Source organism: Bidens hawaiensis, unplaced genomic scaffold (genome assembly GCF_021521415.1).
Source record: "Bidens hawaiensis isolate Kalapana, Puna unplaced genomic scaffold, B.hawaiensis_p1.1 tig00023225_1, whole genome shotgun sequence".
Classification (NCBI taxonomy): Eukaryota; Viridiplantae; Streptophyta; class Magnoliopsida; order Asterales; family Asteraceae; genus Bidens; species Bidens hawaiensis.
The window spans coordinates 18,479-34,238 of record NW_027505032.1 but is presented as its reverse complement, the minus strand read 5'-3'; the positions used below and the strand labels follow the sequence as shown (position 1 = coordinate 34,238).

The following is a 15,760-nucleotide window of genomic DNA, read 5'->3' as shown; positions in this document are numbered from 1 at the left end:
AATAAAAATACTTTTATAATATTTTAATTTTGTATATTTCATATATATTTAAATAATAAAATATAATTTAAAACGTAAGATAAATGGTTGATTACTTCCGGTGGTAATCATCACTTGACGAGTCCGAACCCTCCTCATGGGTATAAGGATCAAAACATGGATGATCCGATTCATTATAATGCCAACCATCTATATTAGTGCAGATTACAAAACCGGAAAATAATAATCATTGGTATTGATCAGACCAACAGATTTTGAATCTCACAAACAAATTGCCTCACGTAGGCTTGAGTTTTTGGAGCTGCATTCGTGTCCGCACACAAGTTCGATGAATTTATTTTATAGTTCAGAAACCCAAATTTGCATCCCCCCTGCGCGCGTGTAGGACTTGTGGTAAAACAGGTCATAAAGATTTGAATGAGTGGTAAAGGTTCTACCTTATATACCACTCCTTATTTTGTTCCCAATCCAATGTGGGACAACTTTCACCACTTCCTTCTTAAGACTTCATTCACACACATTAAAACTTCCAACAATTAACGAGGTAAAAAGATTTTTAACCATTTGAAAACGGTAATATTTTAACATTTTAAAAAACTTATGTCCGTTTCCACATCTGGATTTCTACATCACCGCTAGTCCGCCACCTAAGTGTCCTCTTGGTCCCTTGGAGCGGACGTCCGACAAATGCAAGCATTGGAAGTACTCTAAGTAAATAATGTTATTGAAAATTAACAAACAAAACAAATTATAAAATAGTTACATTTACTACATAAAAATATGACTAATAATAAAAGTCTGCTTACTTGTTTCACAAAAAAAAATACATCAAAACTGATTGGAAAATAATTTAAAGAGTTACGTGTCATTTTAGTACATGTGGTTTGGTCAACTACGCAACCTTAGTACCTATTTTTTATTTTGTACAAATGGCTATCTCAATTTCAAAAAACTTGCATTTTTAGTACTTTTTTTAACCCCGTCTATTTTTTCCGTTAAGTCAAAGATAATTTGGTAACTTCGTTATTTTCTTTGTTTTTTTCTTTTCTTTTAAACGCTTATATCCTGTAAACCCCAAATCCACAATCATAACATCAAAATCCAAATCATAAATCCCCAAACTCATTCTCCATATCATCATAGGGTTTGAATTTTTACGATATTTGGGGATTTAGGATTTGGATTTTGATGTTTTGATTTGGGGATTTAGGGTTTACAAGATATAAGCGTTTAATAAAAAGAAAAAGAAACAAAGAAAATAACGAGGTTACTAAATTATCCCTGACTTAACGGAAAAATAAACTGTGTTAAAAAAAAAATACTAAAAATGCAAATTTTTTGAAACTGAGGAAGTCATTTGTACAAAATAAATGAATAAGTGCTAAAGTTGCGTAGTTGACCAAACCAGGTATTAAAATGACACTTAACTCTAATTTAAATTATATATTTTAAACAATAGCTTTTTATATAATAATATTGTATTATACAAATTTAAGGTGTTAACTCCCTCTCTCCATCAACATCAGTGGACTTACGTTGTAATACTAGCTTATGGATGAGCTCTCTCTATAATAAAATCCAAGTGTTGACTGACCTTCAAAAAAACAAATGTTCCAATTGTAGACTTTTGTATTTGGATTCACCAATCATTTCAATCTCATCATCCCACTGCTGATTCTCTGCAACTTCACAGGTTATTCAAATCAAATTCCATAAATTTATTTTGCTTGTTTTCAGAACTTGGATCTGTTGTTTCATTTCTTTGTCTCATTTCTATTGGTGTATTGGTATTTTGTTTCATCATTTTAGCTACAAAACTAAAAACTTCAAATATTATATTATTATGAAGCTTGTGTTGTTATCTTTCGTTTTTCAAACAAAGAAACATATTTTTAACGGACATAATCACAAATAGTAAACCAAGTTTCAATACTGTTCCAATAAATGCATGCTTTTCTTAACTATAAAAGTCAATTAAGTTTCAATATTGGTTTATTGCTCTAAAACTTTTCATAAGTAAGTGCTTAAATTGAATGAACTAAATAGAACAATTATGAAACTTGGTTAGTATCTAGTAACTTTTTCTTCGGAATATCGCCTTCCATCGCAAGTGACAGAATTTTAGCATTTATATAAAAATGTTATCTAAACAGCAGGACAAGACACCTATAATCAATGAAGATCGCATTTCAACTGTCACTTCATTTCAGTCTACTTGTTTTTGTGTCTTGCTACGGTAGTAATGGATACGACCCTCTTGAGCACGCTTTAAAGATCCAACGTTCAAGAAGATCGACAGTGAATCATGTAAGTAACGAATTTCAAGCAGTCGAGTATTCAACCTCACCGGTTTACATAGGCCCTCAAGACGGGCTGAAGGATGCCGACAAGATATCCAGTTTGGCAGGTCAGCCAGCCGGAACTGACTTTGATCAGTACTCAGGGTATGTGACCGTTGACCCGAACCATGGGAGAGCTCTATTTTACTATTTTGCAGAGTCACCGGTCAACTCTTCCACTAATCCTCTTGTACTCTGGCTCAATGGAGGTAAATAAAAAGATTTATCTTTTCTTTTTCTTTTTTAAAGTCATTTATGTTCATATATTAAAAAATGATAATAATCGTTGCAGGGCCGGGCTGCTCTTCGTTCGGAAACGGGGCCATGATGGAACTTGGACCTTTTCGAGTCAATACTGATAATACAACACTGTCACGAAATAAATACGCATGGAACAACGGTAAGACTTGTATATATCTTTAATAGCAACAAAACCGAGTAAGAATGGTATGTAATAATCTTTGCAGTTGCAAATGTCCTTTTCTTGGAATCCCCGGCTGGAGTTGGATTTTCTTACTCAAACACATCTTCAGACTATACAACCGGAGACACACAGACAGCGAAAGACTCGTATACATTTCTAGTCAATTGGTTAGAAAGATTCCCGGAATACAAAACTAGAGATTTTTACATTGCGGGCGAAAGCTATGCAGGGCATTACGTGCCTCAACTAGCACAATTAATTCTTAAAAACAACAAGATCGCGAATCAAACTGTCATTAACCTTAAAGGAATTGCTGTAAGTATTGAAATTCTTAATAACTTTAAACTATATGTTGACACTGAATATAAGAATGAACATGTTCATGTTAATACTTAATATGTTATGCTTCAGCTCGGAAATGCATACGTGGATAGTGAAACGGCAAACACAGGAACATTTGACTATTTCTGGACACACGCCATCATTTCTGATGAAATCCACAAAGGGATCAAGTCCAACTGCAACTTTTCCGAGAGTGCAAATACAACAGATGCATGTTTAGACTATCAATATCAGGCATACACTGCTTTGAGCAATATCTACTTTTATGACATCTATACCCCTTTATGCTCACCATTTAGCAATAGCACTCCATCAGTAAGAGCTAACTAATCTAATCAGACATATTGATATTCACATGGAAGTAATTCACAACTCTACATGATTGATACAGATATCAGGATTTGATCCATGCACTGAAAATTACATCTATACCTACTTGAACACTCCTGCTGTGCAACAGTCCCTTCATGCAAAACAGGTTCAATGGGAATCTTGCAAGTAATACACTAATACCAACTTTTAACTCAAAAGATGTTTATAAATTCAAAAACACTCAAACTTTGTAATGTGTTTATAATCTTTTTACATAACGCAGCAAGCCCATCGGCCTAAACTGGAATGACATGCCTTTTACAGTGTTGCCTGTGATTCAGGATCTAATGGCCAGTGGTATCAGTGTTTGGATCTACAGGTAACTTAATTTAATGATATACATGTGTTGTATATACTTAACCGATTATATCATAGCAAAAAACATAAAACTGCAGTGGAGACACAGACGGGAGAGTATCGGTGACATCAAGTAGGTATGCTATAAACAAACTAAAGACATCAGTCAAGACACCATGGTACCCATGGAAGTACCAAGGCGAGGTAAAAAGAATTCTATTCGATTCTTATTTAATTAAACAGTTTCTAATATTAAATGATACATTAAAACTTACTTATGTTATGTTAGGTTGGTGGATATGTTGTGGGATACGAAAACCTAACATTTGTGACGATAAGAGGAGCCGGACATTTTGTCCCAAGCTACCAACCGGGGCGTGCTCTAGCGTTCTTCACTTCCTTCTTGAAGGGAAAGCTTCCTACCGATCACTAATTATAACTTTTAAGAATAATATGTTAAACTGATCTACACACATGGGTTCGGGTTATACGTTTGTTGTGAGTAAATTCCATGGCAATATTGCTCTAAATCAATGTTTGAGCTTATCATTTTAGCGAGTGATCATAATAAGTTGTATATGTACGACAGTTACAATTTACCATGAAAAGAGTTATATATGCTGGTTTTCAAAATGTTCATAAATGATAATGGTGTGCAAGAAAGAAAACATTGCATCAGCGTAGAAATGAATGGCAATGCATAATCACTATAGCTTTTTATTATTGTTTTCTACTTACTTTAGAGACACGATGTAGTGATAATTTTACTGTTTTTTTTATATATTCTGTAAAATTAAGAGAAAGTAGATATAGAAAACCTATTTTGAATGCTTTCATATATTAGAGAGAAAGGAGACGAAGAGCTTTTGAATCCTTTAGATTAACTATTTGTGTAACATCCATAATAATTTCAATGACCTTCAAAAAAAATCTTAAGGACATATGACAAAGGTATTTAAGTGTTTAAGAATTATGTCTTTTTTTTTATGTAGTTGTGGGTTCAAGTATACATATATAGGAAAAAGGATTTAAGGGTGCAAATTTGCCATAAAAGAAATTAAGTTAAAACGTGTAATGATTCATTTACAAAGGCGATCTTAAACTTTTCGATTCAAAACAAAACAAGCAGATGCGTTTTATCGTAAGTTTACATATAAATAATGTACTTGAATCTGGTATACGAATGGGGTTTAACTTAACTCATAACAAATTATACATAAGATAAAAATTAATGAGTTGGTGTGATGGTGTCGCAAGATTGTCATTGGTTCACGAGGCGGAACTAGCTCATGCCACGTCATCCAACTTCCTTTTGCTTAAAATTTGTAAATTTTTTTGTGTTTTAGTTCCAACAGTAGCACCATAACACACGTAACCAAAACTAACTCAATTTGCGTCAACTCGTCACCGCAACGCCCATATTTTACCAACCGAATAAACGTCATTTTAATATGTATATTTTTTCTTTTTGTATTGTGAGATATACAAGTATTCAAGGTGTTTACTAATATAGCTTTCTTGTTTAGTGCCGGTACCGTAACAAAGCTAACCGATACCAATCGAATTCATGCCGCTTTGATCATAAGCTGTATTAGTGTTTCTAATATGTTAATTTTTCTATTATAAGCTATATGGACGTGGCTACTATTTTATGTGTTGGATTAATTTTTTCAATTCAGTATCAGTATCGTAATGAACTTAACCCATATCAATCAAATACACCGCCGCAACGCAATTGGTACAAACCTAGTTAAGGGGTTAAATTCCAAAAGAATGTTCACTGTCTATGTGTAATATTCTCTAACCTGAAATCTTTATAATCTTGAAAAGATTAGTAAGTGAGAACATACTATGTGATGAACCCACCTCTTGAAAACCATTTTGCAAAATATCATAAATTCATAATTGTGGTTTACAACCTATATTTGAATTATAAGCTTGGTGCATATATTTTCTTAGATTAGTAAATATTAACTGCACTTAGTTTATAGATACTATATGAAAGCTTGGTGTGTAAACTGTAAACTGTAACATATGTAAATCGTGTTTTAATAACCAAAGTATTCGGTCATGGTGAGGTTTAAGACAATAATCAAACCGATCTAACCCATTCTCGACTCGGGAGGAGCCGAGGATCAGGTACAACCGTACAAGCCGTAGGCATCTAAGTCCATGAAGAGGCGGCAACCTTGTATTAAGTTTGTTGTTTTCTTTCCTTTTTCAAACAATGAAAACATAGGATTTGTCACCTAAATTTTAAACTCAACAAAACATTAAACGTTACTTCCAACATGTATCCATATGTATATATAAATACCTTTATATATATCTTCTAAACAACAACACAACCTACATATTTGATCAATGAAGATTGCATTTCATTTGTATGTTCATTTCAGTCTACTCGTGTTCGTGTCTTGCTATGGTGGCAATGGATACGACCCTCTTGAAAACGCGTTAAAGGTTCAACGTTCAAGAAGAACAACACGGAATCACGTAACTAAAGAAGGCACCACAGCCGAGAACTTGTATACTCCGGTCTACGTGGGCCCACAAGACGGGTTGAAGGATGCTGATAAGATATCAGAGTTGCCAGGTCAGCCAGCCGGAACAGACTTTGACCAGTACTCAGGGTATGTAACCGTTGACCCGAACCATGGCAGAGCACTGTTCTATTATCTTACAGAGTCACCAGCCAACTCTTCCACTAATCCTCTTGTACTCTGGCTCAATGGAGGTAATAATAATATTTTCCTTTTATTAGTCATTCGTGTTCGTGAACTTAAAAATGATATTAATCGTTGTAGGGCCGGGCTGCTCTTCGTTTGGAAACGGGGCCATGATGGAACTTGGACCGTTTCGAGTCAATGCTGATAATACGACACTATCACGGAATAAATACGCATGGAACAATGGTAAGAATTATGATTCATATATATCTTTATTAATAAAAAAAACCGAGTAAGAATCATATATAATCTCTACAGTTGCAAATGTACTGTTCTTGGAATCACCGGCTGGAGTTGGATTTTCTTACTCAAACACGTCTACAGATTATCAAACCGGAGATATACAAACCGCAAAAGATTCATATACATTTCTGGTTAACTGGTTAGAAAGATTCCCAGAATACAAAACTAGAGATTTTTACATCACGGGCGAAAGCTATGCAGGGCATTACGTGCCTCAACTGGCGCAGTTAATCCTTCAAAACAACAAGATCACCAATCAAACTGTCATAAACCTTAAAGGGATTGCTGTAAGTGCTAATCTATTATCTATCAGCATCTGTTTGAAAGTTTGAGAGCATCTTTTTGATATGTTGATGCTGATAATATATATTATGCAGATCGGAAATGCATATGTTGACGATGAAACGGAAAACACAGGAATGTTCGATTATTTCTGGTCACACGCGATCATTTCTGATGAAATTCATGACGGGATCATCTCTAACTGCAATTTTTCAGAGAATGCAACCATAACGCAGGCATGTGATGAATATCAGGGCCAAGCAGCAGCTGCTAGAAGCAACATCTACTTCTATGACATATATGCTCCATTATGTTCATCATCAAGCAATAGCACACCCTCAGTAAGCTCTCAACATAGTACATGTTATATTCACGCGGAAGTAATTAAATTAACGTGATTGATACAGATATCAGCATTTGACCCGTGCACTGAAAATTACATCTATACCTACTTGAACACTCCTGTTGTGCAACAGTCGCTTCATGCAAAACCGGTTCAATGGGAATCTTGCAAGTAATACACCAACTGGGAATCTTGCAAGTAATACACCAACACCAGCTTTGATCTCAAATATGTTTATAAATTCATAAAGGTGAAAACTTTGAAATGTGTTTATAATCTTTTTACAAAATGCAGCGAGTTGATTGGTCTATACTGGAAGGGCATGCCTTTTACGGTGTTGCCTTTGATTCAAGATCTAATGGCCAGCGGAATAAGTGTTTGGATCTATAGGTAACTAAGTTTAATAATATCTATGTGTATATACTTAACCGATTATAACATAGCATAAAACATAAAAATGCAGTGGAGATACAGATGGTAGAGTACCGGTGACTACAAGTAGATATTCTATAAACGAACTACAAACATCAGTCAAGACTCCTTGGTACCCATGGATGTATCAAGGCGAGGTAGAACGCGTTTTATGCAATCCTTCATCTTTTAGTTAACTAAATAATTTATGGGAGTTTCTTTGTTTGGGTGGTTTAGGTTGGCGGATATGTTGTGGGATACGAAAACTTGACGTTTGTGACCATAAGAGGAGCTGGACACTTCGTCCCAAGCTACCAACCAGCTCGCGGGCTTGCATTCTTCTCGTCCTTTTTGGAGGGAAAGATTCCATGAACCATTATCATTAATCTCCACATTTGGATTTCTAAAACTTCAAGAATGAAAGTGCTAAGATTGATCTTCAGTCACGGGCTCGATTTCTAGTTATTTGTTTTGAGTTTTAGGACAAGATTACTTTAAAGATAATCTTATTGTGTATGATCATAATAAGGGGTCATGTTCTACCCTGCAACAAGCATATTACCTTGGAAACGAGTAATAAATATAGTATGCAATCTTAAAAAATATATTAGATATTGAAATTTGAAATTATTAAATAAAAATAAAGAAATGTATTTAGTTGAGTATTTAAAATTTCAAGTCATTTTTCGTGTGAGTTTAAGATCTAGTTTGATTACACAATGATTCTATTACCAATATATATTTCTCATTAAACTCAAAACGATTACAATAAAGTGGCAGGCAAAGATTATAGACGGGTATATCGGAAATCCGTCACAATAGTCCAAAACTGAACTTTTGAGGTGGGCTCTGGTCAATCCCCCACTTGTGCATCTTCAAAGTATATTAACATGAAAACTGACGCCTTCTTAATATAACATAGAACCTTGTATCTTGTTTTGTTATTTTCTTTCATTTTTCAAACAATGAAAACATAGTTTTTGTAACTTTGACCATAAATTTAACTATAAGAACCACCCCAGTTACTTCCTACAACTATCCATGTGTATATATAATATATAAATGCTCTTATATCTAAGTGGCAGCAATACATACATTTAACCAATGAAGATTGCATTACATTTGTTTGTTCATTTCAGTCTACTCGTGTTCGTGTCTTGCTACGGATATGATCCTCTTGAAAACGCATCAAAGATTCAACGTTCAGGAAGAACAACACCAAATCATGTAACTACAGAAGATGCCACAGTTGAGAACTTGTATTCTCCAGTCTACGTGGGTCCACAAGACGAGTTGAAGGATGCTGACAAGATATCAGAGTTGCCAGGTCAGCCGGCTGGCACAGAGTTTGACCAGTACTCAGGGTATGTAACCGTTGACCCAAGCCACGGAAGAGCACTGTTTTATTATCTTGCAGAATCACCAGTCAACTCTTCCACTAATCCACTAGTACTCTGGCTCAATGGAGGTAACAATAATACTCTTCTTTTTAATCATTTGTGTTCATGAAGTAAAAAAATGATATTAACTGTTGCAGGGCCGGGCTGCTCTTCGTTTGGAAACAGGGCCATGATGGAACTTGGACCGTTTCGAGTCAACGCTGATAATACGACACTTTCATATAATAAATATGCATGGAACAACAGTAAGACTCTACTGTGTGTGCGTTTGCGTGTGTATACATATACACATGTAACATTTTTATAACTATGGACTGTAAACTTTGCAGTTGCAAATGTTCTTTTCTTGGAATCCCCTGCTGGGGTTGGATATTCTTACTCGAACACGTCTTCAGATTATATAACTGACGATGTACAAACCGCAAAGGACTCATATACATTTCTAGTCAATTGGCTAGAAAGATTCCCGGAATACAAAGCTAGAGATTTTTACATCGCGGGCGAAAGCTATGCAGGGCATTACGTGCCTCAACTCGCACAATTAATCCTTCAAAACAACAAGATCACGAATCAAACTGTCATTAACCTTAAAGGAATTGCTGTAAGTATTGGATTTACTAGTAACTTTAAACTATTTGATGATACTGAATATAAGCATATGGTTCAGATCGGAAACGCATATATTGATGATGAAACCACATACACGGGAATATATGATTATTTCTGGACACACGCAATCATTTCTGATGAAATCCACGAAGGAATCATTTTCCACTGCAACATTTCAGAGGGTGCAACCATAACAGATGCATGTAATGACTATCAAAATCAGGCGTTCGCTGCCAAAAGCAATATCTATTTCTATGACATATATACCCCTTTATGCTCACCATTCAGCAAAAGCGCTCCATCAGTAAGATTTAATCTAAATAGAGATTTGGAGAAACATATTCACATGAAACTATGAAAGTAATTAATTTACATAATTGATACAGATATCAGGATTCGATCCATGCACAGAGAATTATGTTTACGGATACCTGAACACTCCTGTCGTGCAACAGTCTCTTCATGCAAAACCGGTTCAGTGGGAATCTTGCAGGTAATAATACTAACCTTTGATCTTTAACATGCATGTTTATACTAAGAAAAATTTGAAACAATTACAAATATATTGTTTTTGAATGCAGTGACTTTATCAATTTACATTGGAGGACATACCTTTTACAGTGTTGCCTGTGATTCAGGATCTAATGGCCAGTGGAATCAGTGTTTGGATCTATAGGTAACTTAACTTAATGATATACGTGCGTGTATATACCTAACGGGCTATAACATAACAAAAAACGACTCGTGAAATTGCAGTGGAGATACAGATGGGAGAATACCAGTGACATCAACTAGGTATGCTATAAACAAACTACAAACATCAGTCAAGATACCATGGTACCCGTGGATGTACCAAGGCGAGGTAGAATGCCTTAGATTTGTTCCTAATTAAAATATTACTTATGCAAATGATAGAGACATTGAAATTTATATATGTAATATTTAGGTTGGTGGATATGTTGTGGGATACAAAAACCTAACATTTGTGATGATAAGAGGAGCCGGACATTTAGTCCCGAGCTACCAACCGGGGTGTGCTCTAGCATTCTTCACTTCCTTCTTGGAGGGAAAGCTTCCTGCCGACCACTAAGTAAAACTTTAATAGTATTATGTTATGATTGATCTTCAATCATGGGCTCAAGTTAGTTATACTTTTGTTGTGAGTGATCATAAGTTGTATTACATCCCTAATGTTTACACCTTCTAGTCTGTATCAGTATCAATATTACATGTGCAACAGTTATAATAAACCATGAAAAGATTGGCATAATTTGGTAATCGGAAATATAATGCTACCTACAAGGATTTTACCTGGTTCATTCGGTTGATGTGAATCTTCGTCCTGGTAACGCGTACAATTACAAACATCAAAGTTCACAACGCAATAATTACGATTAACTTCAACTCTACAGTAAATATTTATTTGATATTTAAGTATACAAAATATTAGAAATGTAGTCGTTAACATTGATATTCCAAGTCATTGTTCATGTCAGTTTAAATGGACTCGGGTAAAGAGAATCCCAACGGGTAACTTTAACCACCTAAGATCATAAACGGATATACCTTTTACCCGTGGAGGAATCCACGAACCCGACAAGTAATGAGTTGACAGATATTGGACTGAAGATGAGACACAGTTTTACAATTGAGTATGGAAATAAGATTTTTAAAACCCGTCCCAAAAGCATGGGGTTGACTCTTTTTATATTAAAATGAAGACTGTTGTCTTCTTTTTATTGTTTTGATTCAGTTTTCAAACAATGAAAACATAGGTTTGTCACTCCAACTGTAAACTCAACAAGACGTTACTTCCCACTAGTATCCATCTCTATATATGTGAACACTTTTATATATTTTAAACAACAGCACAACATAAGTCTTAAAACAATGAAGATTGCATTCCATTTGCTTGTCCATTTCAGTCTACTCATTTTCGTGTCTTGTTACGGTGGCAATGGTTATGATCCTCTTGAGAACGCCTTAAAGATTCAACGTTCAAAAAGAACAATACGGAATCATGTAACTAAAGAAGATGCCACAGTCGAGAACTCGTATTCTCCGGTCTACATGTGCCCACAAGACGGGTTGAAGGATGTGGATAAGATATCAGAGTTGCCAGGTCAGCCAGCCGGAACTGACTTTGACCAGTACTCAGGGTATGTGACCGTTGACCCGAGTCACGGAAGAGCACTGTTTTATTATCTTGCAGAGTCACCGGTCAACTCTTCCACTAATCCTCTTGTACTCTGGCTCAATGGAGGTAATAATAATAATATTTTGTTTAAGTTTTAAGACATTCGCGTGCAAAAACTAAAGAATATATTAATGCTTGCAGGGCCAGGCTGCTCTTCATTTGGAAACGGGGCCATGATGGAACTTGGACCGTTTCGAGTCAATGCTGATAATATGACACTGTCACATAACAAATATCCATGGAACAACGGTAAGGCTCGTGTTTGTGTGTGTATACACGTGTAACGTTTTTTAAATTAAGGATTACATACTTTGCAGTTGCAAATTTCCTTTTCTTGGAGTCCCCAGCGGGAGTTGGATTTTCTTATTCAAACACGTCATCAGATTATGTGACCGGTGATGTACAAACCGCAAAAGATTCATATACGTTTTTAGTTAACTGGTTAGAAAGATTCCCGGAATACAAGAGTAGAGATTTCTACATCACGGGAGAAAGCTATGCAGGGCATTACGTGCCACAACTAGCACACTTAATTCTTAAAAACAACAAGATCACCAATCAAACTGTCATTAACCTTAAAGGAATTGCTGTGAGTCAATATACAAGTAACTTTGAATTATTTGATGATATTAAATATATAAAAATGAACTTGTTCATGTTATGACACAGATTGGAAATGCATACGTTGATGATGAAACAGAGAACACAGGAATGTTTGACTATTTCTGGTCACACGCCATCATTTCTGATGAAATTCACGAAGGAATCATTTCCAACTGCAATTTTTCCCTGGGTGCAACCATAACAGATGCATGTCTTGACTTTCAAAGTCAAGCATTCACTTCTAAAAGCAACATCTTTATCTACGACATATATGCCCGTTATGCTCACCATTCAGTAATAGCACTCCATCGGTAAGTTTAATCTAAATACGCATATCTGGTATAAACATGTTCACAATTTTCCTTAAATGATACAGATATCAGGATTTGATCCCTGCACCAAGAATTATATTCATGAATACCTCAACACTCCAGTTGTGCAACAGTCGCTTCATGCAAAGCCAGTTAAATGGGAATCTTGCAAGTAATACACTAATATAAACCTTTTGATCTCAAAGATATATGTTGGTATTTTAAAAAAAGTTCAAATGTACAATATCTAGCTCGATCTTTAAGCAAGATCTCGTCTTTGAATGCAGTAACTTCATCAATATACAATGGCAAGACATGCCTTTTACAGTGTTGTCTGTGATTCAGGATCTAATGGCGAGTGGAATAAGTGTTTGGATCTACAGGTAACTTAATTTAATAATATATATGTGTTTATACGTTTAACCGATTATAACATAACATAAAAAGGACTTATAATATTGCAGTGGAGATACAGATGGGATAGTGTCACACCCCGGTCGTAATGGCGGAAAACCGAGGCGTGGCGACTAGGTCGTGATTGATTGAGCACAATAGTATAAAAGTCTAAATGCATAAACATAACCAAACTGTCAAATATTACATCATCCAGGTAACATGAAACAAATTGTTTTAATACAAAATATCAAGTTTCCAAACAACTCCTAGCCTAGCCTTCATCTCTCTAAGGCCTCTATCAGCTATTAGCTACTTCCTGCTTCATTTCCTGAAAACATGTAATAAAACGTCAACTACAAAAAGTAGATGAGTGAATTCATAGGTTAACTAATACTGTAGTGATAAGCCCTACACAAGCATACTAGGCTAAGTTGTAGGGGTTTATATATAGGGTGTACCATCGGCTAACCCACCACTCCTACAACTTATCCTACTATGCTTGGTATGCTTATCATCTCAACTGAATCTGCAAGAGTTTCGTATAAAGATTCCAATTATTGTTTCCATGCATGCAGGAGGAACGGTATCAAGGATATATGTATAAGATACCCAAGAATCATATGTAACCATGCCATGATGAAAAATGATAATGATGCATAATGATCACACAAGACCTGACATCGACCCCACACAAGACCACACTATGCTACTTGATTTCCTTGATGGTAACCCAAATCGATCACTTTGGGTACCATGAGAGAATTCTAAAGCGTACTTTAGTATCTCTTGGATTTCCTAATCGATCACTTAGGAGATCCTTCGGATCCTTAATCGAACACTTAAGAGATCCTTCGGATTCTTAATCGAACACTTAAGAACCCCATAGGTCACGTGTATTCTAAATCGATCACTTTAGAATCCCACATCTAGTGACGGCCTGTCTACCAATCGACCACTTGGAGATCAAACCTATGCACTATTGTGACCTATATTGCCACTGTTCACACGATCACAAGACTGACCAATGAATAATGTGTTTTCATGATAAAGTATAACGGGTACATGACTTTGATTTCCAAACGTCCAATGTTCCCTAAACGCTGAGTGATTCCCATATTTACTCCTGAATATTTGATTATGCATACACAACTTCCGAGAAAGTTAAGGTACGCGTAACCTGCCATGATTACTTGTTTTCCCAATGTTCATTGTTTGCAAAAGATTTGTCAAGTGTTTATGATAAGTAATGTTTGAATAAATGTGTTTTGTCAAAACGTGTACATTTACCATGTTTTCACCCCCAATGATTTGAAAGGCTTTAAAAGAAAAATGGGGGCTATGAACTCACCTTGTTGACTAGGTGTGGTTGCTAGGGCGGTCGGGTGCTGTCAAACGTCGATCCTCTAAGTCTAGACAAGGACATAATAAGTTAACAACGCAGTTTAAGTCTAAGAGTGTAAGCCTTACACGATCTCGAGCAAAAACTAGGTTTTAAAGACGAAACAGCTTGGTTCTGACCTGATTCGATCGAATAGGAACACATTCGATCGAATAGAAACACATTCGATCGAATAGACACACATTCGATCGAATAGAAACACATTCGATCGAATAGACACTCATTCGATCGAATAGACAGACGTTCGATCGAATACGAAGCTCATTCGATCGAATAGACAGACGTTCGATCGAATACGAAGCTCATTCGGTCGAATGAGTTGGAGACCATTCGGTTGCTTTCCTATTCGGTCGACTGGACTGGTTCGATCGACACATTCGATCGAATGAACTGATTCGATCGACTGGTTCGATCGACTGGACTGATTCGATCGACTGGTTCGATCGAATGAGTCTGATTCGACTCCTTCAAGCTGGGCGACGGAGATACCCACGGGTTTTCCAGATTTTCCAGATTTTTGACCCAAAATCGAAGTTTTTGACATGGAAATGCTCGGGATTGAAAGGGGTATCGATTCCTAGTACTTTTAAACACAAAAGCTTGCATTTTGACACCAAAAATGACGGTTTTTGACCAAGAACACACTTGACACAAAAGTCGGAGTTTTTGCTCGATTCGGGGCGGGTTTTGGTTGTAAAAACGTATGATTTTCAAGAAGATCTTACCGACAACAACGATAAACAGATTGGTGGACTCGAATCTTAGATTGGATGACTTTCTCTCACTACTCTCTCTCTAGAAATGGGAGTGTTTGGGTGGGAAGTGTTGGTGGAAATGAAAGAGATGGTGTAAGAATACTTGATTTTCCGCTTAAATACTCGGGTGACTCGGGTTCGGGTTTAGGCTACCGACGGGTCAAGACTAGTCGAGTTCATAAGTTTTTAAACAAACTAAAACTTTTTCAGCAAAACTTTTATAAACCATTTTCCGAATAATTATTTAAAATCTTTTTTTTTTTTTTTTTTTTTTTTTTTTTTTAAATAAGAACATTTTATTTTTCAAA

At 35.8% G+C, this 15,760-nt stretch overlaps 2 protein-coding genes and 1 pseudogene across 4 annotated transcripts; all 3 read left to right on the top strand.

The window, feature by feature from the left end:
• Nucleotides 1-2,149: 2,149 nt before the first annotated feature.
• LOC143609992 (serine carboxypeptidase 1-like) lies at nt 2,150-4,998 on the top strand. 2 transcript variants are annotated; one of them, XM_077084598.1, is made up of 8 exons: nt 2,150-2,548; nt 2,632-2,739; nt 2,807-3,078; nt 3,175-3,420; nt 3,497-3,603; nt 3,701-3,796; nt 3,873-3,978; nt 4,064-4,998. In XM_077084598.1, the coding sequence occupies exons 1-8, from the start codon at nt 2,176-2,178 to the stop codon at nt 4,205-4,207; spliced, it is 1,452 nt and encodes a 483-aa protein (XP_076940713.1). In that variant the 5' UTR covers nt 2,150-2,175; the 3' UTR covers nt 4,208-4,998. The 2 variants fall into 2 exon arrangements, with proteins under 2 accessions (XP_076940713.1, XP_076940711.1); XM_077084596.1 differs by having other exon boundaries at nt 3,873-4,998.
• A 218-nt stretch (nt 4,999-5,216) lies between these two features.
• On the top strand, nt 5,217-8,169 carry LOC143609993 (serine carboxypeptidase 1-like). Its single transcript, XM_077084599.1, has 8 exons — nt 5,217-6,511; nt 6,582-6,689; nt 6,762-7,033; nt 7,124-7,369; nt 7,436-7,542; nt 7,666-7,761; nt 7,835-7,940; nt 8,020-8,169. Exons 1-8 carry the CDS (start codon nt 6,139-6,141, stop codon nt 8,152-8,154), a joined length of 1,443 nt encoding a protein of 480 aa, XP_076940714.1. The 5' UTR covers nt 5,217-6,138; the 3' UTR covers nt 8,155-8,169.
• A 717-nt stretch (nt 8,170-8,886) lies between these two features.
• Nucleotides 8,887-13,433, top strand: LOC143609988 (serine carboxypeptidase 1-like; annotated as a pseudogene). The gene is made up of 15 exons (XR_013149508.1): nt 8,887-9,250; nt 9,320-9,427; nt 9,512-9,783; nt 9,850-10,095; nt 10,178-10,284; nt 10,373-10,467; nt 10,548-10,653; nt 10,738-10,869; nt 11,661-12,054; nt 12,130-12,237; nt 12,306-12,577; nt 12,658-12,902; nt 12,968-13,074; nt 13,190-13,285; nt 13,367-13,433. The product of XR_013149508.1 is annotated as a serine carboxypeptidase 1-like (transcript).
• Nucleotides 13,434-15,760: the final 2,327 nt, after the last annotated feature.

Bases quoted from the DNA above. Each gene is read 5' to 3' on its own strand.
- LOC143609992 (XM_077084596.1), top strand. From the start codon at position 2,176: ATGAAGATCGCATTTCAACTGTCACTTCATTTCAGTCTACTTGTTTTT. The intron at 2,549-2,631 runs GTAAATAAAAAG...TAATCGTTGCAG, and splicing joins TGTACTCTGGCTCAATGGAG to GGCCGGGCTGCTCTTCGTTC. The intron at 3,421-3,496 runs GTAAGAGCTAAC...TGATTGATACAG, and splicing joins TTAGCAATAGCACTCCATCA to ATATCAGGATTTGATCCATG.
- LOC143609993 (XM_077084599.1), top strand. From the start codon at position 6,139: ATGAAGATTGCATTTCATTTGTATGTTCATTTCAGTCTACTCGTGTTC. The intron at 6,512-6,581 runs GTAATAATAATA...TAATCGTTGTAG, and splicing joins TGTACTCTGGCTCAATGGAG to GGCCGGGCTGCTCTTCGTTT. The intron at 7,762-7,834 runs GTAACTAAGTTT...ATAAAAATGCAG, and splicing joins ATAAGTGTTTGGATCTATAG to TGGAGATACAGATGGTAGAG.